General features: G+C 45.0%; 1 protein-coding gene across 1 annotated transcript; it reads left to right on the top strand.

Moving 5' to 3' along the window:
- The first annotated feature begins 361 nt into the window (after positions 1–361).
- On the top strand, positions 362–19,041 carry clic4 (chloride intracellular channel 4). Its single transcript, XM_034563297.1, is given in 8 exon segments — positions 362–804; positions 11,251–11,360; positions 14,429–14,468; positions 14,470–14,523; positions 14,525–14,556; positions 15,198–15,304; positions 16,308–16,489; positions 17,208–19,041. Coding segments are annotated over 8 exon segments (759 nt in total). The 5' UTR covers positions 362–735; the 3' UTR covers positions 17,373–19,041.
- The last annotated feature ends 7,291 nt before the right edge of the window (positions 19,042–26,332 follow it).

The raw sequence follows: 26,332 nt of genomic DNA, 5'->3' as shown, positions 1-26,332 counted from the left end.
TCGAAATCAGTTACCACACTACATTTCTTAATATATTCTTTTACATCAAAGATGGGTAACACAGATGTTTTTTTTTTAATAACTGGCAAATCACATTGAATATTAATAACTGCAATAATTTAGGGGAATGAAAATGAAGAGAGCTTCATAAACTAAAGCATAGAGTTGCTTTGCAAAAAAAAAAAATTTGGGGTTGAATAATGAAATAACTTTAATGAAAAAATAAATAAAGCCGAATACATCCGTGCCCAGGAGCGCCGTGTGTCCGCAGCCGCTGAGCGGCTCTGATGCATCCTCCTCGTATCCTCTTCACCACCTCCTCAGACCCGCCCAGATTTTTGTGTGCGTGTGCGCGTCTCAGATGACATCACTGCTTTAAATATTCCCGTTGCTTCTTCCCACCCGTCCTTATCACTACTCCACCAGCATAAAGAGCCTCGCGGGCCAACGATGCGTTTGTAGCTGAGCTTTGTTTAAGTGGGATCAGTTGTCTCTGGAAGACATCCGCCGCCTCCTTGTCCGCCTTCATTAATTAGACTTTAGTTTCTCCGAGACCGGGTCCTCCTCCTCGGGGAGAAAAGAAGCGCCGACTGGGCTTCAGTGTTGGTGGGGGAGAAAACAACAAGAAGAAGCAGCGAGGTGGAGAAGAGGACCGAGCAAAGTCGGGCGTGGTAGCGAGACCCAAAAAAAGCAACTCATCTTTTGTTAGCTAAACTTCAGAAAGTATCCCCCGCAATGTCGCTGTCGGTACCGCAGAACGGAGTCAAGGCGGATGACGAGCCCGTTATCGAGCTGTTCGTGAAGGTAAGGCCGCGGCGCGAGGGAGAAGATTTATTTAATGTAACTTCATTTTCTTTATTCGCTTTTCTTTCTACAAACTAGTTTTTTGTTGTTGCGCTGAGACCGTTTAAGCTAAGCTATGCGTCGGTGGTTCACTCACGGGGTGTTTCGCTCTACACGTGATAGAAACGTTAGAAAAACACTTATTGTCGCGTTAAGTTATTTTCTTTTTCTTTTGAAGCTCCATAGCCCTCTTTCCCACCGTGGCCATGTGGAGCCCGCAGTGTCACAAGCGGGGCGGATGCAGCTCCCCCCCCCACAGAGAGGCTGAGAACCGACCGCTTATTCGTGAACAAAAGCCCGGCACTCGTGGACCATCGCAGCCGGTTCACCACCGGGACACATGCGCTCGCTTGCCGCTGTCGCATTTCATGCTCGTGAGTCGGTGGATGAAATGCGAAGCTTCTCGGAAGGAGAGAATATAAACATTGTGTCCAGCCGGCCCTTCGTGGGCGGACTGTAAGCAGCCGTTTGAATGTTAAGTTGGGCGTCGGGTCACCGACTCGGGTCTCAGATGGCTGTTTTTGTGTGAGACGGATCAGTTTTGTGAAGCAGTTGCTTTCCCCAAGTTTTCTTCACACTATGGCGAGAGTATGCAGGATGATTGTGGTCCATTGTTACTGTATGTTGTGATATGTCCTCGGTGCTCTTCTCACGATCCATCACATTTAGACATGATAATAGATGAGGGAGCTTGATGGCCTCCAGATCATCTTTTTTCTTTTCTTTTATGACATCAGATCTACAGCATTGACTGCCTTCCCCCAAAGCTGTGAGTGAGCGTGTACTTCAATAGTCTTGTGATGGTGGAAGGTTTGTGAATGGCTGTTTTTCTTTCTTCAGCCTGCTGCTTTTGCAGGGCGGGAAAATGGCAGAGGGAAGGAAAAAGAGGGGTAGCACTGGGCTGGGACAGGGGGGACGGGGGAGGGAGTTATGGGGTCCTGACTGGGAGAGGGCATGGGGGCGATGGTGCAGCGGGGTGCCACTGAACAGAAGACCGAGCACTCAATAGTAATGATGGTGGGGGACACGTGTAGCCGTGGGGGGGCATTTGTTAAACTCTTTGTCTGAGCTTGTACTCGGTTAGCTCAGGCCTGTAAAAGTACTCAGACTCCATAGAAATATAACCTTTCCTACTTGAATTGTTGAATTCTTAAAGGAGAGACCTTTTGTTGTGAGCCACCGATGAGGCTGAGCAGCAGGCGGTGCAGCGGCAGAACAAATGGAAACAAGCTGGCCAGCAGCACCGTTTCTTTGAACTGCCCCTCGCAGCCGACAGGAGAGGTTACATCACCCCCAAGCCTGGAAGATCTACACATGTGGCTCTTCCCCCTCAGTACCTCCCTCCCTAAACTGTGTAGCCTGGTTTGTCCACAGACGTTTCTTCCATTGTATGTTTCCTCCACATGTCTGTGTGTGAGATGGCCTTTTGTCTCACATTGCCATGTGCCCACGTCCGACATGTCCACGTCTGATATTGATTGTTCTTACTGCACTGCATTAAACAGTCATGGGAGAGAATGGCAGGGCATGCCGGTTGCCATAGGCACGCTGCTGCAAGTCCTCTGGGAACAGCTGATAACGAACTGTGTGTGCTCTCGACACACACACATGACACACACATACGTGTCAGATCTGTTCGGCCACCGCCACATATCAAAGCTGGCTAATTGTGCGTCCAGGACACGAGTTGCCCCTGTGTTCGTAAAAACACCATTTACCCTTTAAAAGTTAAGAGATAATTCGATGATCTTGCAACTATTCCACCTGTAGTGTTTATAGCTACAGTTGCTACAGGAACACTTTGCATTGTGCTCATCTTTTCAGGGCGTGGATGTGAAGTTTGCCATTATCGGTTTATATTGCTCTCTTTTTCAAATGAGCATGATTTATAAGGCCTTTTATAAGCTGGAGGATCGGCCCTTGAACTCATCACAGATTAGATATTGTTTTGCACACGTGAGCTGTAGAGGATGACTTGCCGAGCATCCGCCCAGGTCTCTTTCGCTTGGCACCACACATCACAAGGTTAAAGTTGTAATACGAGAACTTTAATCTGATGTATTTAAGTGCTGCGATAGTTGGGGAAATGTATTACTCTGACATGACATCTGAAACGGATGAAAGGCTGCAGCTTCAACTAATGATGTTGAATTATTGTGATGGTATTGGAAAATGTTCCTCCTCATAAACAGACGGTCCGTCCATCCGTCTCTGTTGATTACAGCGCTACCTGTTCTGACATCACGTTGGTGGTTGTCTTGTATTAATTCTACACTCTGTTGAAGGAGACTTGCTGCTGTTAATGGGCATACTTCTCATCATTAAATCATTTTTGAGAGGTTACGAAGCTGCGTAGTGAATCATTCGCCACCAGCATACAAACCGTCTGTTTGGCGGTGTACAGAATATAGATGAGTCAAGGGGAACAGTCGGGCTCTACTTGTGTATGCGTCTCTAGGCTGCAAGTGTGCCAAGATCGCACCACCCTTTTAAAACCTTCTGCTGCCTCCAGACTTCTACACTCTTGCCAGCAGTAACAGCCGAGCCAGTAAACGTGTTGGAGTGCTTTTACGTGTGGATGGCTCAAGAGCCCGTCTGTGTTTTGTGCATGTCCTTCGGGACAATTCACTCGAGTTGATGCTCGACGCACATCACAGCGTTGAGTCTCTCTTCCCTGGACATGAGGAAATGTGATACGCTTCATGTGTGGCAATCTGAACTCTTTAGTCCACAGTAGATTATGTTCTTTTATTCCAAAGGCCTTGGGAAGAGCTGCTCATGTCATATTGCGACAATTGGACATATGCCTTGTGATTAGCTGTTTTTATGAAACCGCGATCACCCTTTTCTGCAGTCGGTGTGCTCCGGTGGTATTGTTGACAATTGAGTACTGTTTCTTTTATAGGTATAGAAAATCAATGGAGCAGTTTATTTTTCCCGAGCACGCAGCAAAGCTGCTGTCAGCATCATGAGTTTGGGGGACAAAGATTAATTGCTTGTTTTGGTTGTAGAGTGCCGAGCTGTTTCTGCGCTGTGTATTTTGCTTCTGCAGCACCTGTCTGGATGAGTGACTTCGGACACAGGCCTGGTCGATCTGGCAGTGTTTTTTTAAAAAATGTTATTATTAATATTACATCAGTTGCATTTTGCAGAGACGGCATCTTCATAGGTACATTTTGTGTTCTTCTGAGGAGAACAAACTCTTCTCTGGCTGTGTCTGGATGAAAATGTGCTGTATGAAATAATTTGTGTGTGGATATATCCTCAGGAAACGCTTGGTTCGCCCTGTTATGAGGAGGAAAAGCTTGTCTCATTTGTGCTGCCCGGCCAGGAAGCCAGTGGCTAATGAGGCCTTTCTCCCATGAGCTCAAGGACCTGTGAGGCCCCCCTACAAACAACATGGATCAGAGACTTTGAAGACTTGATCCAAATAAGAGTCTTGTTAGTTTATGGATTGGTGTGTTTTACTTCGTGACTAATAGGGCTGCACAGATTACCACTGCAATTATTACCAGATCAGGATGCAGAGGAAAAGTGAGCCCTGTCCAACAGTGCGTGTGTTACAAATGTACAGTGCAGAGGGGCAACTCGATTGCTTGTGAGGCCACTGCAGACTGCTGCTGCCGTGCATATCGGCCATGTGGGGTAACGGCATGCTGGCATTGCGACGGTGCCAAAGGGCTGGTTCACAGCTGTCCAGATGAGACATGCGTCCTGAAGGAATTGCAACAGGATTCGCAACAGAAAAAGTTTTAGATTCTTTTTGATAGATGTGTGGAGGCGAGTTTTCCATGTTTCCTATCCAAATGTGAGGGGGAAAAAACAAGGAGAATGAAGATTAATTAAAAAAAAAAAAAAAAGAATTGGTGCAAAAGTGTGTGGAGAGGTGGTGCTGGTGCCCAACCTCCGTCTGCAGCACCGTGTTTGTGTTGGACACTTGAAACAACAGTCGAAGCGAAGGGTGATTGTTGGTTCGTGCTGATCTCCCACATGGCCATCTGCTTGTTTTTCCGTGGTTCTGGATCTGAATAACTCATTACCAAACACCGGCCCTCTGCTTCTAGAAACCTTAACTGGCTGTTGGTTTTTATCTCTTCTACACTGGTGCTAAAAATGGTGCTTATAACATCAAGGTTATGCAGTAAGCCTCTTTTAGACTTCAGTGTCCAACTTTCCACAGAACCCTAGCAGTTCTTAGACAGCGCTCCTGTGCTCCAGCACAGTAGGCCTGTGTCTGACGGGAAGTCTTGAGGTTTCCACTGAATGATGTCAGTCTGAGTCAGAGCCACACCGTAGGATCTGAGTCCCCTCTACACTCATCCCTCTGAGCGTGGACTCAGGACCGAGTCATTCACTCATGGGAACTCAAGACCTTTTTGGTAATTGTCAAAATCAGCCCATAGGACTGAGTATTTAAAACAGTTTAGTTCCAAAAGGTGGCATTGGATGCCTGGTTGAATTCATACTCTTCTTTGCTTATTGTTTTATCTTGTGGTTTCTGGCTTAAATAGTAATCTTCTTTACTCCAGTTTTTAGACTTTATTTAGTTTAAGAAATGTTCTTGAAAGGCTGCTTGTGTTTAGACAATGAATATTTGAGCAGTTTGGTTCTTTTGTAAAATAGGGATACGGTTTGTGGCGAAAAACTGTTGTATTCCTCAAAGTAAGCTATCCATTAATTACATCGTTTGACCTCAACTTCTCAGAAATTTACTAAAATAAGACAATGTGAGAGCCAAAAAGGTAAAACTATTTCACAACAAGGCTGATTGGAGAACTCTGCAGACTATTCTCCTTTTTTTTTCAATTCCATTAAGGATCTCACAAACCTCTCAGATTTATTCTGGGACCTACTGAAGGTTTTCTTGACAGGATGGCAAATCCTCACAATTTAGAAGAAAATCGACTAATTGATTGGAATAGTTAACAATTTAGTTTTTCACCAATTCTTCTGCAGTGTATACTCTGCCCTATTCTGACAGATCATCTTTAGCCTGGTTGCATTTTCCTGAAGCCTGAAATTCTAAACGCGTCTTGTTTGTTCAGGCATGTAAAAGGTGAAAAAGTGGTGGCAGCTTGAATCTAAAAATATTGTTAGTGGCCTTCGAAACCTCTATATAGTGTTTTGCTTCAACAGTCTGTAATTCATGCTGATGACCTGGGTTCTAGTATCTACCCTGTTGTCATAAACTGGAGCAACGCATCGAACAATTTCAGGTGTCAGGCTGCAGTTCTGTTGCTGACTGTGACCTCTGACCCGACCTCTGGAGAAGGACATGAGGGTTTAGACTGTCTTAAGACCATCGTGGGCAGAGAACGGTCTGAAGCGGTTCGGTTTGGGTTCAGCTGCTCAGCGAATTCTCAGACCCAACTCCAGCCCCAGACTGTATACTTGTCCAGCAAACAGGGAGAGGCGTTGCCATGACATTACCATGGCTGCCCACTCTCAAACGGACATTCCTGCTGCGTGTCAGAGCAGCAGCAGCAGGAGGAGCAATTCCTTTTTCGGTCAAAGTGTGGCTTGAACTTGCTGAGCAGCCCATCCAATTTAGAACATGAAGTGTGTTGGGGAGGGTAAGGCAGGGCAGCCATGTTACTAAAATTAGGCTGTGAGCAGAGACTGGGAGGAGGGCCGAGCCCAGCCTGAACAAGATCCACTGTCCCTGAATGCTGACTACTGTAACGTGGTCTCACATCGTCAGCCTAAAGAAGGGAAACTTCTGTCTTGCATAAATATAGGAGGAACTTGTGATTCGAAATGAGGTTATGAGGTTAAGTTGTAAAGCTCTAGTGTTTTTTCTAAAGTAAAGTTTTACAGGACTTGACTTGTGTAGAGGATGCTTTTGTGCCTGTTTTTTAAAAGTGCACGTCATCAAGTGAGTACAGTCATATTATGTTAAAGATAATAAGTTAGGGTCTCTTTTATCCCTGAGATGTGATAAGTTGGTCATTACATCAGCGCGCCTACGTGAGCATGGTTATAAGGGAAACGATAAAGAGGGAGTGAAGAAAAGATATGTTTTTAAAGACATCACTGGTCGACCTTACTGACTGAGGTCCCATTGTTCCGTTGTGGGATCACGCCGTCCTGGACACAACCTCCTAGATAACATCCGACTTCAGTGTGACTCACACCCTCCACTGGGCAGCAGTGTGTGTGTGTGTGTGTGTGTGTGTGTGTTTTGGCATTAAATAAACAAGCATCTGTTGACTCATCATTGAGCCTAAATAAAGCTCGAGAGTCTGTTAGCTGTAGTCAGCTGCTGCTTCTGTGCCCCAGACGTTGTTATAGCCGCTTCACATCAGAGGACATCTCTGTACAACTCTCTGTGAAAGATGGTGTTGCTGTCTGCAAGATGTGGGGCCATTTTTGACACAGGAGGCAAACAAAAGAAAGTGTTCCCGTCAATGCTGTTTGTATTTGTAATCAAACCGCTGCTTTACTTCTTGGAGTAAGGGGAACTTTTTCAACGGATGTGCTTTGCCTTATAAGGGGCCGCTCGAAATTATTAGTGTTTATTTTGATTGGGGTGTTTTTTTTTGGGGAGTTTTCTTTCCCCTTGCTAACTGGAGATGACGTACCTAGAACTCTACAAACAGACGGGGCTTTGTGTTGTTGCTGAAGGTTGAATGTCGCACTTTTATTAGTGGCCCTCTGGAAAGTGTTAGCAGGGGTGTCCGTCATACTCATTTTGGGCTGTAGGCTTTATATCAAAGTCTTATTATGATTTTCATCATCTAAGGTTGAAATGTTATTCAGCACAATTATTGCTGACTTGAGTCCAAGGCAGAAGTTTCTATATCACAGGCGGCGGAAACGCAGCTCAGACGGCATTATTGCGTAAGCTAAACAAAGCGTTCTCTGCGGTGGGAGTAACAGGACATTTCTGGAATAGTCTCTCCCCCCCCCTAACTCCACTGAGGGGCCCAGGATAAGGGAGGAGGAGGAGGAGGTAATGAGCAGCGTGCCAAAGAAGCACACAGCCACTAGCTTGCTGTCTTTTCTCTTTCTCCCACTTAGCACATCTATTACCGCCTGCTCCCCTTCACGTCTGTGATGCCCAGTTTCCTTCCCCTTTGCTCTGACACGTCTCTCTCTAGCTTGCCCGTCACTTGCTGGCGGTGTCTTTGGCTGAGAGCAGCCGTCTGCTCTGCTGCAGACTCCAGAGGGTAGGAGCGCCACCACGGCTCCGTGGACGGACGCAGAGAGGGAGGGACAGGAAAGCGTGAAATGTCTTTCTCAGCTGCTACAGCCGTTCTTTTCTCACTTGAGACGCTGAGCTCGTTGTGTTGAAGTACAGCAAACGGTTTTAATTGTTGTCTCTGCAGAAAGGGGAGCTCACCTGTGAGTTTATAATCCCCCACACCCACTCCTCCACACTGTGTGCTCTGCTTTTCATGTCATAGGTGTATGTCCATCGCCATGGGAACAGCCTTGATCCAGCACTGAATGGCTCTCTGTAGGTGCAGGGAAAATGGTATTAATCATCCCATTGATGTCTATCTGAGCCGCTGAGGATCAGCTAATACCAGTCTTGTTGTAGTCATGGCCATGAACCATGATACCCCAACACTTCATGGCCGAAGCTTTATTTTGGAATTGAATCATGTAAGGTGAAAGAGGGGGGAGGGAGGGGGGGGGCTTTCATTTGCCGAACAAAGGCAGTGAGCTAATCCAAGCTTCTCACATATTGAATTCAGAAGGGTTGGGGAGAGGGAGAGGATAGCCGTAGTACAATGGGAGCCAGAAGGCAGATCAAACAGAGCCATGCCACTGGGCGTCACACAGAGGACAACAGCAGCCAGCCTGTCGGCACCAGCAAGGAGCCGCTGGACTGACTGAACACTCGAGAACAAAGTCCACTATTGAACACTGTGCAGAACCTGCATCTCTGATAATAAACACATATATTATGTTCAGATAGTGGTCCAGCTCAAACTGATTTGTGAACTGGATCGTGTGTATATAGGTGGGACTGACGACAAAAACCAAACGATATTCAGCCATTTTGCAGAAGCCCTGTTACAGTAATGCGCTGAGTGGACAGGTGCATTCCAGAGCGCTGATACTTGAATAACCTCCATGCGTGTCGTTGTGAATAGATGAATAAGGTGCATTCTTTATTGGCCTGGACAATGGCATACCTTGGCAGGCGTGGTATCGGCAGAGCCATGTAGCTCTGAGTCTTATCATGAAGGTTGTGGTATGTCAGGTGTATTTAAGGAGGGATTGTTTCAGCATATGACTGATTTCAGTTTCGGAGTAATTTTTTGCCATTATTTGGTTTAACTAAAAAAAACTGAAGAGGAGACATTATTGTGTGCCAGGCAGCTTAGCAGATTTCACTAAGATGGCTTCGTTAAATGAATGACATGCTTATTCTTCCCTCTGATGTTGAATCCAAACCAAAGTGAGGATTAATTGGTGAGTGCGTTATAGAGAGAGACAGTAGTGCGCGTTACAAAGAGATGGATGGTTGTTAGGACGACCGGAGATATCTCTGACGGGGGGGGCTCCCTGTTAATGCTGGGGGGGGGGCGCCTCCCTGTTAATGCTGCAAGTGTGATGGCGAGACTGAAACCGCTGCCATTGTTGGTTTTTCTCATCAAATCTTGCATGTTGTAATTCCAGCGTTTGGAATCTCTTCCTCGAAACCCTGTCCTGTTTTCAGGGCCGTTGTGAAACCGATTTTCATTTGGACGACGTACGCCACTTCCATTGATGCCATTCCCAGCTGCTCGGCCTTGTGTTTGTGCAGCCGAGCAAAAAAAAAGAGGAAACGAGAGGCGGTCGCAGTCTTAATCACTCCAGAGGTTTCCTCTTACTCTTGGACAGTAGTTTTGCACAATAATGGAGAGGGGGGTGGTGCGCAAGTTTTTAAAACAAGGGGGTTCACTCTTTACACCCTTTCCCTCCTACTTAAAGTTATTTCAAGGGCAGCCTGTAATGTGTATGAAAGAGTCATTGTCTGAAATGGGCCCTCTCTGGGTGAGCGCAGTAAAACAACCCGGGCCATGAAGGTTGTGCAGCAGGGGTGCGATTTCTATCAAGATTGTCAAGGTTATTTCGGTCTCTGCCAGGGTTGCAAAATTCCAGTTGGAAACTTTCCACGGGAATTAACAGGAATAAACAGGAAATTTGGGGGTAATTTAACTGTATGTACCTTGTCATAAGCAGACATGCATGCAACCATTTATAATACAACTTTTAAAAATGACATTTTGTGAGTAGAACTTTATTCTTTCATCGAACAACAAAAATATGAACGTTGAATAAAAAAGGTGTATTCCCTATGATCACCACCCCCCAACTCACATTTTTTTTTTTAGTGTTTTTCCCTGAATCCTTTCAGGTCTAAATGCTTTCTTCCTGGACCTCATCAACGTCCTCCTCACTGCTGGAAAAAGTTAGTCTACTGTATACAAATAAACTTGGTATTAAAATGAACATGGCTTCAGTTTACCATGTAATCAATATGCTAGGTAATGACAAACATTACATTACATGTCATTTAGCTGACGCTTTTATCCAAAGCGACTTACAATAAGTGCATTCAACCATGAGTCCAAACTCAGAACAACAAGAATCAAGCAAGTACAATTTCTTCAATAAAGTTAAACTACAAAGTGCTATCCGTAAGTGCCATTTAAGTGCTACTAAAGTGCTAAACAACAAAACAGTGTTGGGAAAGTTCACTTTCTACATGAACTAGTTCAGTTCATAGTTCACACATTTTTAAATGAACTAGTTCAGTTCATAGTTCATAATTCAAAATGTTGAACTAACTCACAGGTGAGCTCCAAAAAATGAACTAGTTCAGTTATTTTTTTCAATATGTTGCGAGCTATAATTGAAATCTCTATCTGTCTGCAATACCGCTCTTGGCCTCTACGCCACTCGGCGCTCTCACACTTGCCAGGCATAGGGCTGAACCGTTCAGATGCAACACTGATGAAGGCGTTAAAAAACAACAAAACGTTTTATGTTTACGTTTATGTTTCTGGCAGACAATGTTCCCAACCAGCTGCATTCATGGTCCAGCTGAGCTAGGCGTGCATAGTCTTGTTCTCAACTACATTTAAGTTCCCTGTTATATGCTTTTGCAAAAAAAACGTAGGCACATTTTTTTTTTTTTTTTTTTTTTTTATTCCCGAGCCAAAATTCCCGTGGAAACTTTCCGGAAATTTACCGGAAACTTTCCGTCCCTTTGCAACCCTAGTCTCTGCACATTAAGCCAAGCGCTATCAGTGGTCGAAACCTGTTGCAGATGTGTTGTGCTTGCAATAAGAAGATGGTAAGATAAGATACAAAACTGGTGCCTTCCAGTCATCTGGAATGGTACCTGCCATATATTGCTGACGGTTAATCTACTCCCATTCTGCGTGTCCGTTTGTGTGTTTATTGAAGGCGGGGAGTGATGGGAGAGAGCATCGGGACTGCCCCTTCTCCCAGAGACTCTTCATGATCCTGTGGCTTAAAGGAGTCGTCTTCAACGTCACCACAGTGGACCTCAAGAGGTGAGTTCTCCTCTTCTTCCTTTTCCTCCTTTTATTGGCTGTTCGACCAGGATCAAAAAAGCTTCTCCTTTTTGATAGTGTCCTACATCTTTTTTTTTTGTGTGGGGCGGGGCGTTTCCTCAAAGTCCTTAGCATAACGCCTTGATCCAGCCCCACCCTCTGACACGCTCGCTTCATCCCCTCTGCTTATTTGGTTTTCCCCATGAGCCTTTTGTCAGGCCGGGAAAAATCTAAGAAAAATAAATAGACTGACTCTGGAGAGGCCATTTGAGGTTCTTTCTTCCTGTCTAGATTTTGGTGAATGTGTTTTTATATTTCGTCACAGGCATCAGAAAACGCGGATCCTTTGTAATTCTGACTGCTAGTGATTGGCTTCCCCATGTGAACGGCAGTACCAAAGGCCATTAACCTGCTATGACGCTGTGTGTATGATTCATCTAGATGCTCCCTCAATGTTTTTTCCACTTGCTAAGGCAGGACAGGCAAGTGCCGGATTATTTTCAGACGTGGTCAAGACGGACGTCTGGATTTATATTGTCTCTCTCGTCGTCATGTGACTTTGTATCCGTGTGACAGCTGGTTCCTTGCCGGGGCGTCTCCTCCTCTGGGACACGGAGACAACTGCTTGCTGGCAAAACGCACCAGAAATGTACTTGATAAATACCGGGCCTCTTGTGTACAGCTGAAAGAAGGAAAGCATTGTGCATTTGCCTAGACATTTGGTCCTCATGCATGCCTGCACGCTCAAGATAGGTTTGAGTATATTTGCATATATTTTCCTTAAAAGAGTTACATAAAACAGAGCACGGAGTCTGTTACCCTTCACTCCTCAAACCAGTCATTTGTTCAGCAGGCGTGACAACGTATTTTCTTTTCTTTTCAGAGGAACAAGTGATCCAGGCTTTGCCTTTTCCCTGCTATAGTGTCTGTAACCTTGAGTAAACATCTGTCCTGTGTAACAGAAGGAGTGTGTTTGCCATATTTATGGCTCTTTTTTTATTGTCTTTAAATGGGGAAACAGCTCACGTTGTTACACCTCTAGAAGGACACGAAAGTCACAAGGCGAACCGTTTTATGATCCCTGAGCTATCTTGTTCATATATGTGTCTGAGATGTTAAGCTTGTGAATCTTCAGGCAGTTTGTTGCCCAATGAGTGATACCAGTGGGTGAGGTTGACACTTCCCCTCCGCGTGCCAAAGACTCAGTCATTTTTCCATTGTTGGTGCCGTCAGATGGCTTTTACGGCTGCCGTTAGGAACGTCGTCATAACTCAAGAACCCGGACCATTTGAAAAGTCTCTGTGGTTACATGTTGCTAGTTGCAGCCGATCGAAGAGGATTCACGCGGTCTGCCGGCTCACCAAATCTGTTTGTCTCTTCCAGACACTGTCGTGCGATAGCTTGTCTTTTCATGCTGGAGGGATTTAAGCATCTGGGCTCTGTGAATATCACATGTCGGTTCACACTGCTCATTCAACACATGCTCATTATTGTTTGTTTGTGTGCGCGTCATCTGCCTGCCAGAGACATCTGGGCCTTAAATTAACCCGATGATTGAAATCAGGCTATCCCGGTTTTCTCAAAGGCTGATCCGCCGCTCAAACTATCTGGTTAATTTGAACCAGAGTTCAGTAATCAGGACAATTGCGCGTGCCCGTCCGACTTCAAAAGAGGGAAGCGTCGATCACTGAAACATGATTTTCTAGCAGCACAAAGGCAGCACAAAGGCAAATAAACTTTTTTTTCTCCGCTGACGAGCAGGAGATGATCATAAATGTATTTGAGGAATTCCAGACCATAATCATGGAACATCTAACACCGCCACCGCTGTGAGAGCTAGACAAGAAGCATAGCAACATATCAGACAAGTTAAATGCGTATATGCTGCGCTCGCATGAATATTCACAACACTTTACTAGCGTGATTTTACTCGCCCGACTATTTGTGGTTTATTCATTCGTGCTGGAGAGGGGGGCGTGGCAGTTCTAACTTACACCATCCACCATGGATGAAATAACCACTATTTCTGCTTTGTTTGTTGTGGAAATCCCACAAACGTTGTAACATCAAACGCCCTTGTGTTTGGGTTCATAACATTAATTATATATATATATATATATCATCATCATCATCACCGTAGGCTTCACACAGCTCGGTGACTTTCACCGACTACGTCTAGATATTATTCCCATCCCATTCACTGTGCAATTGACTTAGCATGGCATCTACTCTCACTGCTTTTGGTGTGATGGGCACAAATGTTCTCATCACCCCAATCAATCAGATTTATATTTCTTTAAATGTGCCTGCTGGCAGTCGGCTTAATGGCATGCATCATCCAATGAGATCTAAAATAACTATCTCAACTCTTTAGATATGTGTTTATACATGTATGTGGAGATGACCATATAGAACTTTTATTGTATTTACTCGGACATGGCCAGGGAACGTAATGAACACATCCATGAGTCTCTTAAGCACTAAATACACTTTACAAACAGCACGGCATACAGCGGCTTTCCTGATGTTCTGCATCGCCAACACTGTAGAACAATGTACACAATGTACACACTCTACAACAATGTACCACAAGGCTCTGCATACAGTCTGTGAGACCAGCTGCGGCGTGTGGTGTTCAATGTACGGCTCGAGAAGGTCTGTAAATAAATGATTCGTTGTGGGCAGAATCGGTAGCGCTCGTATAGGAAGTCATCATCACGTGATAAGAACTAAGATAAGATAAAAGCAGGTTCAAATCTTTGGACGTGTTGCTATGGTGATTTTGCCAAACTTGCTTCGTGGAACCGAAAGGCCTGACTTGTGTAATCTCATCCGGAAAATTATCCCGCTAACCACGTTAGCCAGGTACGCGAAATAGGGCCCTGGTACAAAATGTGCTGATTTGAAGGCTGCAGAGAGAAAGACACACACACACACACACACACACACACTCGCTGGGATAGAACAAGCACACATGGCCACTTTGTGTGTGTGTGTGTGTGACACAAAATGATTTTAAATGGGTTGCATGGCTCCTGTTTGCTAAGGTTGCTCCACTTCTCCTCCAGGAAGCCAGCAGACCTCCAGAACCTGGCCCCGGGCACGCACCCCCCCCTTCGTCACCTTCAACGGCGAGGTCAAAACGGACGTCAACAAGATCGAGGGAGTTCCTTGAGGATGTCCTCTGCCCACCCAAGTGAGCACTTTCTCATTGTCGTGGCAACGCTCTTGACACACTGCTGTCCTGAGCACGCTGAAATGCTCTGTTTGCACGTAATGAGCAGTAGAGGCCTTGTATGGATTTAATGAGTCAAATATTTTACTTGAGGCATAAGGCTTTTAATATTGTATAATTTTATTATTGCCACCTAATCCCACGAAAAAAAGACCAAAAACCATGTTCGGACTGGCCCAGCCTGTGTTGCTCTCCCTCGCTCTAAAATGGGTCACAAATATATGCTTACCTTTTCTTTTTTTTAAAGCTAAATGATTGACCTAAAACATCTGAGCCCTGTAGCTTTTTAGAAAACATTATTCAAACAGGAGTAATTGTATGTGTTGAACTGTTTTCAGCTGTGAAAACAATATACGTTTGGTGCTCTAGTAAATATTTACAGCAGCCGGTGTTTGTTGTATTTACTCTAAATAACCCTAACTGATCAGGTCCATGACACAGAAATATGATATATCAGGGTTTACCTAGGCAAACAATACTTTTTTAAATGATTTTTTTAGATGTTGGTCTTTAAAACATTCGTTTTTTTTAATGGGGGATTTGTTTACAGTAAGTAAAATAAAGAATTATCCCTTAACCACTACATAAATGCTTGTGTGCAGGTACATCAAGCTTGGTGCAAGACACCCCGAGTCGAACACAACTGGTATGGACATCTTCGCCAAGTTTTCAGCGTTCATTAAGAACTCAAAACCAGATGCAAATGAGGGTAAGTTGCCTGTGCATGTATGTGTAACACACACACACGCACACACACACACACACACACACACACACACTGGTTACGAGCAGAGATCCAGAGACCTTCCGATTGTGTTGGGGGAGAGCTCTCTGGTTGCTAGGCGACTCTGGTAGCCCTGCCCTGATTGGTGGTTTACAGCCTCACATGGGAACACAGAGCTTTTGTTCCTCTTGTCCTCACGCTCCCTGCTCTCACACCTGGTTGAGCTCTCTGGAAAACCGCAGAGCAGCCATCCTGACGTCCCTTTGGTTCTCGATCTCATGCAGCCCCGGACCCCTCAGAAAGAGAGGGGGGGGGGGGGTCACAAACATAACAGATTGGGAGAACATGTAATCTGTTGTCTCGTACATTCTGTGGCATTCGGGGTGAAACGATTTGGGGAATTGTTTTCCCCTTGAAGGATGTTAATGGTACTCACAAAATCCCAAGATTCGGTATCATGTTTTAGTGGTCTGCTCTCCGCCCCATGAGGAAAATATTGAACCACGGTGAGCTGTGTGTGAAAACCACGGCTGTGTCAACAGTTTGAGGCTGAATCTCATGGATCAATAAGGGCTCTCTCAACATAAAGGGTCAGGTCTGCTGCTGCCCGACTTGAATGAGCATTCATGTCATATTTTCCAACGATGGAATGAATTGTTAATTAACGATCCATAGATGGAGACACGGTGGGAACAAAGGGTAACACCTGTGCAATGAAATGCACAAATTACGCGTGGTATGTAATGAGCTTTAAATAAGATTAGATACAGCAGCACATTATTGTAGCTGCCTATGACGTGTCTGTTTCCTGCATTTATAATGGCCACTTACACACAAGGGCTTGTCTCTTGATGAAATGCTGCCCCCATGTGGTTGGCCAGCATATGACACCTTGTGAGGCCTTGGTAATGTAACACTGCTAAAAGATTAAAAGAGGTTATCCAATTTTTAAAACCGTTTTCATAACCTCTCTTGCGTCTCCTTGCAGCTCTGGAGCGCGGCCTCCTGAAGACGCTGCAGAAGCTGGATGAGTATCTCCGCTCGCCTCTGCCCGACGAGATCGACCACAACAGCATCGAGGACATCAAGGTCTCCGACCGCAAGTTCTTGGACGGGAACGAGATGACCCTGGCTGACTGTAACCTGCTGCCCAAGCTGCATATAGTCAAGGTGAGTGGGGGAGTGTTTTAACACATCACTGACTCATAAACGCACAGGTGAAACGCCCTTCAAAGGGCACAAGGTCACCAAGCTTCTTGAAACGACAAGAATAATAAAGGTGTGACTTCCCATGCTGAACAGGTGCAACAAAACGGAGGAGGGTCAGTGAGATGTCAATCAATCGAGATCAAGTCGTTAAACGCCTGCATGCTCTAGAGAATGAGTTTAATTAGGCAAAATAAGTGACTGGACAATAGCTGTGTGGGACCTTTTTTAAATGAGTTAGTCGTGAGGCCGACACTAGTTTCACTTTGGGACATATCTTGGCTGCTTATGTTTCTCAAAACTAAACTGAATTCCACAAGCCACATTTCCTATTCTTGAAACAACTCCATAGAGCAACTATTGATTTCCATTGTCGATTTTAATCTTGAAAATAAAAATGTTCTCATGTTTGTATAGATAAATATAAAATGTCCATCACAATTTTCCCTGTTTCCAAGTTGATGCCATCAAAAATGTTCTGCTGATTGTCTAATGAGGTGACTAATTGTTCAGAAAACTGTTTGTTTATTGTTTTCTAAATTCCTCCAACTATTAAAGAAGTGTAATTTCTTGACTGCTGATTTTTGCTTCGCAAAGGCCAAACGATCTATTTCTCCAGTGCTCCTGAGTTTTTATAACGGAGTTCATTGCTCACACGGTGACGTGTCTGTTTGTTCTCCAGGTGGTGGCCAAGAAGTACAGAGGCTTTGACATCCCCAAAGAGATGACTGCCATCTGGAAGTACCTGAACAACGCCTACACGCGCGAGGAGTTCACCAACACCTGCCCCAGTGACAAAGAGATCGAGATAGCCTACGGAGACGTAGCCAAGAGGCTGGTCAAATAAGCTCCTCCATTCCTCACCCCGTTATCCCCCCCCCCTCCCCCCTTTTCTCTCTTTCCCTCTCTCCCTCTCCACACTCTCCTCCACCTCCCCCAGCACCGGGACTGATGTGCTCTGGACTTCTTTTCCTTCTCTCGACATCTACAGCGAACCCTAAAGTGCATGAACCCTTCTGGCAAATTTTTTTTTTTTTTACGAAGACCTCCAATATGAGTTGATTCAACAAAAAGGTTGCCGTTGTTCCACCTTTTATTCATCATTAATTTCTTTTTTCCCCTGATAAATGTTGTGAGAAGAGAGAAGAAGAAGAGCAGCCAGACGTGTGTATCAGTGCTTATCAATGTTGGGAGCCTCGTCAAAACGCACTCCCTGACAAGTGACCTTCAAGCTGACCTCTCTGCGTGCAGGGGCAAAGTCACAGGGCGTTGTTGATTTTATTATACATTTTTTTTCCCCCTGTTGTCTGTTTAATATTGAATTTAAAAACAAACGTGGAGCGCTGGCCGTATTAAGAGGCATCGTAAAACAGTGTTGGCGCTTCAGTGTTTTCGGCTCGAGTATTTGGCAGGTCTAAGCAGAAACTAATCCAAGAGAGATGAGAGACGCTTTATTTAAATGTTGAGCTGCTCAAGCTGAATCAAAACCATTGTAACCGCCGTTAAAGCTACCTGTCCTCCAAGCGCTGGTTTCCTCATCGTCTCAAATGGGCACACGTTTTGCAGCTCAGTAGAGTCGTAAGGGGATCTCCGGTAGCCGCTGCAGAAGCAACGACTCAGGACCAATCTGATCTGAAATGTTTAAACCGTCTGTAGCGCACACATTTGTGACGGTTACGTATATTGTCTGTGGCCTTTCTGTCGGTCACCACAGCAAAGAAACTGTCTGACTCTTTCTCCCCATGTGAAGCCCCGAAGGAAAGTCTTTTGACTGCAGAGGTAGTTTGGATTACACGTGGCAGACCAAAAAGAGGCACATTATACTGGTCTCGTGTGGATGGGATGACTTCAGCTATGTAAACGGAACACACACACACACACACACACACACACACACACACAAGAAACCACACACACACACACATGCCGTTTCCCCACTCCATAGCATACAGGATGAAGGACCCCATGTGTGCAGTCAGGCACCAGGAAAGGGGACGCAGAATATATTTATGAAGGAGCGACTCGAGGAGTCGTGAAGGTGACTCCCTTCCTCTTCAGTATGTAGACTTCTCTCTGAGGTAGTGAATGTACGTTGTGAAACCGTAGCTCCAAAAGTGCTTTAGGGCGGACTAAGCAAAACCCGTTTTTGTTTTGTCCCGTTTGCCATATTTTTGTTATGAAACAAATTTAATAATTATAATTTTAAAAAAAGAAGAAGGAATTGTATATATTTGTTTTGATTGCTCTGAATTCGATGTGTAAATTGTCTGCATTTCATCTGACTTTTGAGGAATATGGGCTCATTGCCTGCTTTGATTTTAATTCCAGATAAACCATATCCTATTTACCTTGTTTTGCAGGACGGTTTTTCAGAGATCATTTCATTACAACAATTGTGATGTTGTACGAAAATATCCAAGCTATGTTATAGCTTTTATTTTTTTTATTTTCTTTTCTTTTTTTTACAATTTTGAAATAAACATATTGGCACGCTGACCTTTTGTGCTTTTCAAGTGTGTTGGCAGTCTTGTCTTTTACTTTAAGAGATTGGGTTGCCTTTGGGCCTCAATTGTATTTACGGCCTCTATGTTTTAAGATGACTATTCCCATCCCATAACCAAGACCTAACATCCAAGACTGTGTATAGTGGCGAAAACGAGGCTGCTTTGTTCTCCGTCAACATGTATGTTGTTATCTCTCCAGTGCTCATCAGCCTTTTCTCTATTGTCCTGAACTCCTTTACGGTTAAGCTTGAAGGTTCTTTCTTGACCTTGAAAACAACGTTTTGCAAATGTCCTCGTTCGTTACTAAACTTGTACTGCAGGTGTCCTCCATCTTTCCTAAAGCAACAGTGTTATGTCAAATTGTGCCCTGGAGTGATCTAAAACTTACATGGATTTTGAAGCAGCTATTAAAAGTTAAGTTTCATTGTCACAAATCCGATTTGTACCAGCTATAGGATCAATTATGAAAATGGCAGAAGAATTCTGTCTTTATTTTCAACAGATCTCAGTTGTACTTGGAAATCCATATTTTGACAATTTTTACCTGTAGCCAAAGTATTCCACAGAGGAGAAATAAGTCATTTCACTTTTATTCTTCTTTTAAAGATCAAATTCATTGCAAAAATAATGTAGACAAATATTATTATATATATATATATATATATATATATATATATATATTGGGTTTCTTGCTCTACTTGTTAATCTACCAGGCCACTGATACAAAAATCCAGAACGGTTTGGGAACCCCCGAGCCAAAGCATGTTTGTTTACAGCTCTTCTCTCCAAGGAATGTCCCATGTGGGTGTCCACCCACTGTGGGCTCCACCTCCCTGTGAAGACGCCCTCTGGCTGTCAGCTCCATCGTGTTTTTCAGCCAATTCCCTACTGTTCTGAAGCACAAACAAGTCTGTTCTGCGAGGCCGATTGCAGCCAAGTTTCGCAAGAGTTTTAAGAGAAAGAAGAAAAGAAAAAAAGTATGTGGGCGTACAGTTTTTGAATGCTCTCCAGATCATTAAAGTGTCATGTTTCAACCCCAGACATTTGCTACTCCCTTACTGGTGAACACGGAGACACGGTCTCCACTTGATATTCAGTGAGGAAAATACGCCCATAAGCTAACAGACAGATGTGTGTGTCAGTGTGTGAGGTAAGAGAAGACACAACAAAGCTGGCTATCATTCAGACCACACACTCATTACAAGCAGGGTGAGTGTATTAGTGTAATTGGGTAATAAAGGTGAGGCCAGGAGGGGCTGAGTATTGTTTCTCACGTTGACTGTGTGTGTGGGTGTGTGCGTGTGTGTGTGTGTACAGAGCAGGGCTATATTACACACACACCATGAGAGGGAGCCAACAATTCAGAGAAACTCACGCGGGCCAAAGTCACAGTTGCTTCCTTGGGTGGTTTTCTTTCTTTCTTTGTTAGGATGAGAACCCCCCCCCCCCCCCCCCCCCCCCCCCCCCCCCCCTGACATACATCTATTGCCTTTAATGCTCTCACTCTAACGGGTAGATTAACCAGCTGTGTCTCTTCCTGCTACTCGATATGCTCTGTTTGGCATTGACTATTCAGTTCTGCAGCTTCTACACAAACACGCATTTAGACAGCTGGCTAAATATTTGCTCTGGTAAAGTAGCTCGCTCGAGGGTACACACTGATATCCCAACTGGGTTCTGGGCCCACAATGTGGGGAAAAGCCCTCTTTGCATATCGATGGCCGATGAGTCAAACCTACTTTCTGAAAAATTCATTTTTTTGAGAATACAAAAAAAAAAATTGTTTTCTCGCAGAATGCTATTTGTTAAGGTTACACAATACATAATACAAACAGGAGAAAAGAAGAAGAAAAAAAAGCTACACAAGATGCACAGATAGGAGGTTCCCCCACTTTTCCTGGATCATTTTACAGATGAGAGGTTTTGCACTTCGATATGGACTCATTCTACGTGGCTACATAGTTTTGTGTTTGCCCGGTTGTGTGACGGCACACAGGAATACATGCAGGAAGTTCATGGCCGCAAGAATATTGGGATTCCCTCAGTTTGAAAATAATATTGTATGATGGGAATTATTGTTTACTTTTTGATTTGCACGTCATACACATGATCTAACCTCCATCATGACAGCGACATGAGATGAAAGGATAGATGTTATTTTCACTGCCAGGTTTTTTAAAGTTTACTGTGGGCAACATGTAAGGCCTGACATTCTCAGTTGGATATAGGAGTCTCGATAGCCCTGAGGCTGGACTTTGTAAAGGCGCAATAAACAATATTTTCAAGTGGTGGGGAACATACATAACATTTAAGACAAGAAAGACACAAAGATTAAGGACACAGCTGGGAAATCCAAAGATTTTTCATAGCATTTTTTATGCTCTTTATCCTGTGACCGCAGGTTGGGAACCAAAAGCCTATAAAGTGACACTAAGCCCTAATTCTGTATGGCGAGTTGCATATCGTGGCGGTAAGGTTATGTGTCCTCAGCACATAACTATAATTAAAGTGTAAATTAGGAAACAAAGGCTATATGTGATGTCAAGCAGCCAGAAGCCAAACGTGTGCTTGGTGGCACACCTTGAAGCCTATTAGAAGAGTTTGTAGCGGTCCGTACACGGCGTCAAACAATGCACTCGTGTGACTTGTAAATGAACCGTTAACACGAATAAAGGCTGAATTCCACTCAGTTGTTTCTCAAGAGTTTTGGACGAGAAGGCCCTTTGCATGCCGGCTCAGCGGCAGGAAGGAAAACTGGCACACTGAAATGGAACCAGGCCGTAATTAATGTTATTAGTTCCACATCATGACGTTTTCTGGTGAGAGAGGGGCTATGAACGATCCAAAAAGAATTGATACGACACCCCTTTAATTGCATTCATGGCTGCTCGCCACAGTAGCTGGTTAATATTAAAAAAAAGAATAGCTGGTGTGTGTCCACACTAGAGTGAGCATCATGGGCACGTTAGCTAATGAGCCAATCAGAGCCAGGCAGCACAGGCTGCCGGTCTGGCACGGACCACACTGTGTTTGTTGGCTCACAGTGAACTTCAGGCATTTCTACTACAGTGCTGTGAGCCTTTACATCCCCCTCCACACACACACACACACACCACCCCATACAATAATGACTCCCTTGCCCTTTATCTGCTCTGGACTTTTCTTCAGAAAACATGTTGGCATCCGCTCACAACTCCAAATACTCGTCGCCTGTGACTTGTTAGCCAAGGTGTGTTTTTTTCTTGCCAAACGTCTTCAAGTGGTAGTATAAGCTGTCATTGACCCGTCATCCCGTTAGACCTTTTTTCTTTTCTTTTTTTGGCAGCAACACAAGGTTTTTTTTTTTTGTCCGGTAGGCATATAGTTACGCACATACGGCTATATATATTTGGCATATTTATATAGCTCTAAACACATCAATATGCTAAAAGTGATGCAGAATGGCACACTAGAGGAATACATGAAACTCGAGAATATTCTTATATATTTAGTGTGTTTCAAACTGGGTCCAAAGGATGTGGATCTCGACAGTTTGGCAATTTTTCCGGTTTCAAGAATAATATGCTTCACATGTTATTAAAGACTGTGTATTTTAAAGGTGGAGTTCACCCAAATGATTGGAAAGTATGTTTTATCGAGTTAACGTCAATGCAATGCAATTGACAGTTACAAAAAACACATGTTAAACTACAACAGCTAGCATATCTTTCCATGAGCAGGGTCCATTGTTGCTCTGGATACTCAGAGCTGTAAACAGCAGTGGTGGAGAAAGTTGTCATATTTCACCTAAATTCCAAGTAAGTTATTGTCCTACATTTTAAATGTTAAAAGTACCTATTTTCATCAGCAACATGTACACCCATTTTTAAAACAAGTACTCATAATGCAGAAAATGACCCCTGTGAGGGTCCTACTGTTATTATTGGTGTATTTTTTAAGCTAAAGTATGTTAGTAGGATTTTATTATTAATCCGCTCATTTTTTTTCACCTTGATGTACAACAGTGCATCACATTGCACTCTAGTAAAGCACGCGACCCGCAATGCAGTGCACTGTGGCGTTCTACTGCTGCTGAGATGTTAGATGTGGAAACGTAGTTTTTCTTTGAGCGGCATGTTTTAAATTCCTCCTTTTGTGTCAGGGTAGACAGATGATATCTAAAAAAAAAAAAAAACTCTTGGCAAAGGAAACCCAAACTACACGATCTGCATGGCCAGGTGCCATCAACAGGTAAGTCGGGCAATGACACGTGTCCAATGTTGCCATACAAGTGGAGCTCATATAGTGGCGTCCATTGAGGCATCAATCCACCCCAACTGACTCCCAGACCACCAAATAACAGCCCTAGATTATCTGACCCGCTCCACTGCCTGCAGTCAACCAGTCAGGGTGGGTTTTTGTGTGTGCTCACATTGTTTATTTTAGCCGTCATTAAAAATGTGGTGGGGTGGCTTTCTCTCTCCGGGGCTCAGCGGCTACTGTGGTGGGGAGATAGGGGACTGTGGTGGTACCCCCCCTGGGCGGCCCACAAAAAGCTGTCTCACCCCCTTTCCCCTGCGTGCCACTCACCCCATCTGGGTCCTGCAGTCGCACTCTGTGGCAGGGCTGCGGTTTGCTGCGGCTGCTGGCTGGTAAAGAGGCGCACCGAGGGTTCAAGGACGCGAACGTCAAGAAGGAGAAGTGCCGTTCCCCACACGGGCCACTAGAGGGTGCTCATGCCACAGTGAGCCGAAAGAGGGGGCACTCTGAACGCTGGCGGGCACTATTCTCTCGGGGTTTTTGTTCTTATCTCCTCTACATGCTCAGCACTTTTTCACAGGAAGCACGAGGGAGGTTTTGCTTGTGTGTGTGTGTGTGTGTGTGTGTGTGTGCGTGCGTGCGTGTGTGCGCGAGAGGGATAAGGAGAGATGTGGGTCTTAAAGTAAGTGGTTCTAAAGATCAAAAAGGGCAACTATGAGTCCTGGTCAGCTGTGTACTTGAAAGATACGGTGTGACATCAGGTTGTAATACCTCCAGGGGCCTTTGTGGAGGTTGTTTAGTCTCTTTATACAACTACAATAGTGGCCTGTTATATTTAGTCTGAGCCGGAAAAAACTATTAGGCATAAAAGACTTTGCTCTGTCAGCAGCCACACCCCCACCTTAGCTGCACACACAGGAAGACTTACCTCGCAGTTTATGTTATGTTAGTGTGTCAAAGCCCGTGGCGAGTATCTGTCTGGTATGTGGTGAATTATTGCTTTGTGTGTGTGCGCTTGTGCAACCGTGTAACACTACATGTCTGCATGTGTGTGGGTTTTCATGACCAAACCATACTCTTGTTGTTCCTTTAAAAAAACAAAAAACAAAAGGAATCAGGAAACGTCTGTTGGGTGTGCTGATAATCCCAGGTGTGTGTGTGTGTGTGTGTGTGTGTGCGTGTGTGTGCCTGAATGTCTTTGTGCTAAAGTGAACTAGCAGGTTCCCTTTCAGAGCCATGCAGCACATCTAGAGGGAAAGAGAGGAGGTCTTTGAAGTTTTTGGTGCTGCCACCCGTCTCCAGCTCGCTGGCTTTCTTTTCATGCCAGCCACTGCACAGAGGCCAGGCTCGTTAAAGAGAAACGCCCCGACTGGCTCCTCCCTGCCTTGTCGCCATGGCAAAACGACAACAGACTGTACGCTCACGTGACCCCTGCTGACAGTACCGCTCCTCTCTCTCTTGGTTTTGGGCTTTTTGTCCCGTCGGACACGCAGTGGAAACAAGTGAGCAGGGAGGCCTCGGGCTAAAAGGCAATTAACTTGCAGGCCGCTGACGTTAATGGACGTACACGCGCCCACGCTGCAGGTGCTGCTGGCCCACCGTCCTCTGGTTACTCTCTGATCTAAACCAAAGTGTCTCCTTTACTCGCCAGCAGCCATAGAGGATGCTGTGACATTTCACTTTAAAACTGGAGGAGGAAAGGAGGGGGAGGAGGAGAATGAGGGGAGATATATTGATTGCCCTTAGCTGCGCCTTCACAGCCTGCGTGCATGGTTTGTGTTGGCTAAGCTCAGGCCTAATGGCTTTTAGACTTCCATTAGGTCGTTGCAGGCAGCGTGGTTTAAGTAAGTAACAAAAGGCTCTGTCAGAATGCTTTAAGCATTAATAAGACAGTCCGTGTTACCTCTCCAGCCTGTCAGCTCATCAGGAACGCACAAGTCGAGATCACAAGGCCAAAAAGGCTAGTTTACTGGCGTCGTCTCCAGCGTTTCCTTGGCTTTGCTATTCTTTGGTAAGCCCCGAGCCGGATTAGCTTTTAGTCTTTTGGGATTTTGTTTTTCGATTGAGCAGTGAAATCCGTGGCTCACTCACCCCGTAAAACCCACGGGCTTGTGCGCAGTAAAAGTCCCGTCTCACTCACTGACAGACATGTGAGGAGGTGCCAGGAGTTGTGAGCGTTCGTACGGTTCACTTAACGAGGAGAGACCCATGGCTCGATACTGGGAAAGGGGCTCAGTGGGAATGGGGTTAGAAGGGTGTCGTTTGGTGTAGTATGGCAACAGAACCGCAGGCCTAAACCGGCATGAAAGGCCGAGTCTGTTGTTTATTTGTTTTTTGTTGTTGAGCTGTTTGCTGTTCTGCTCCTAAAACCATCCTGTTTTTATAAAAGTTGTTTATTAGGAGCGATGTCCCTCTCTTTTGCAGAGCACGGCGCTGAGGCCTACACCGTTTTCAACTCCCTGATTATTGGGTAGGTTTGGCTTCGATAGCTGGATGGCACTTTGGATATGCGGACAGGCTGCGCATATCTAATATGAGCATAGGCGGACACGTAGGCCCAGATATGCTCAAATACATACGCACTCCTACCCGGATCCCATTAGCTTGGTACCGTTTCCCCCATGTGTGTTTGTGGCTCCTCTGCACTCCCCCTGGTCTGCCTGTCTTTACTGTGTCCCTGCAATCCCTCAAAGTCCGGGGCTTTAATGCGCCGCTGACCATATTTTTCCGTCGTGGTGACTGTCGCTTTTGCCGGGAAGGCATCACGGTGTGTATGTGTGTGTGTGTGTGTGTGTGTGTGTGTGTGTGTGTGTGTGTGTGTGTGTGTGTGCGTGCGCGCACGTGTGACATTTTTCTGGAAGAGCTCCTGTGTGTTCTCTCTGCACCGGCGCTGTACGTCCGCCTCCTGCCTATGCTGCCCGCATACCCCAGAATCTTGCTTTGGTTGGAAGTGTGTCTTGTTTTTATTTCCAGCCATCATAAAGAAGACAAACTCCTCTACTGTCTCCCCATCCTATATTAACAAGCTGTGCTTGGCCCCGGACTCACCATAACAGGTCCGCTC

This window comes from Cyclopterus lumpus, chromosome 22 (assembly GCF_009769545.1).
Source record: "Cyclopterus lumpus isolate fCycLum1 chromosome 22, fCycLum1.pri, whole genome shotgun sequence".
In the NCBI taxonomy this organism is placed as follows: Eukaryota; Metazoa; Chordata; class Actinopteri; order Perciformes; family Cyclopteridae; genus Cyclopterus; species Cyclopterus lumpus.
This window is presented reverse-complemented; position numbering and strand designations above follow the sequence as displayed.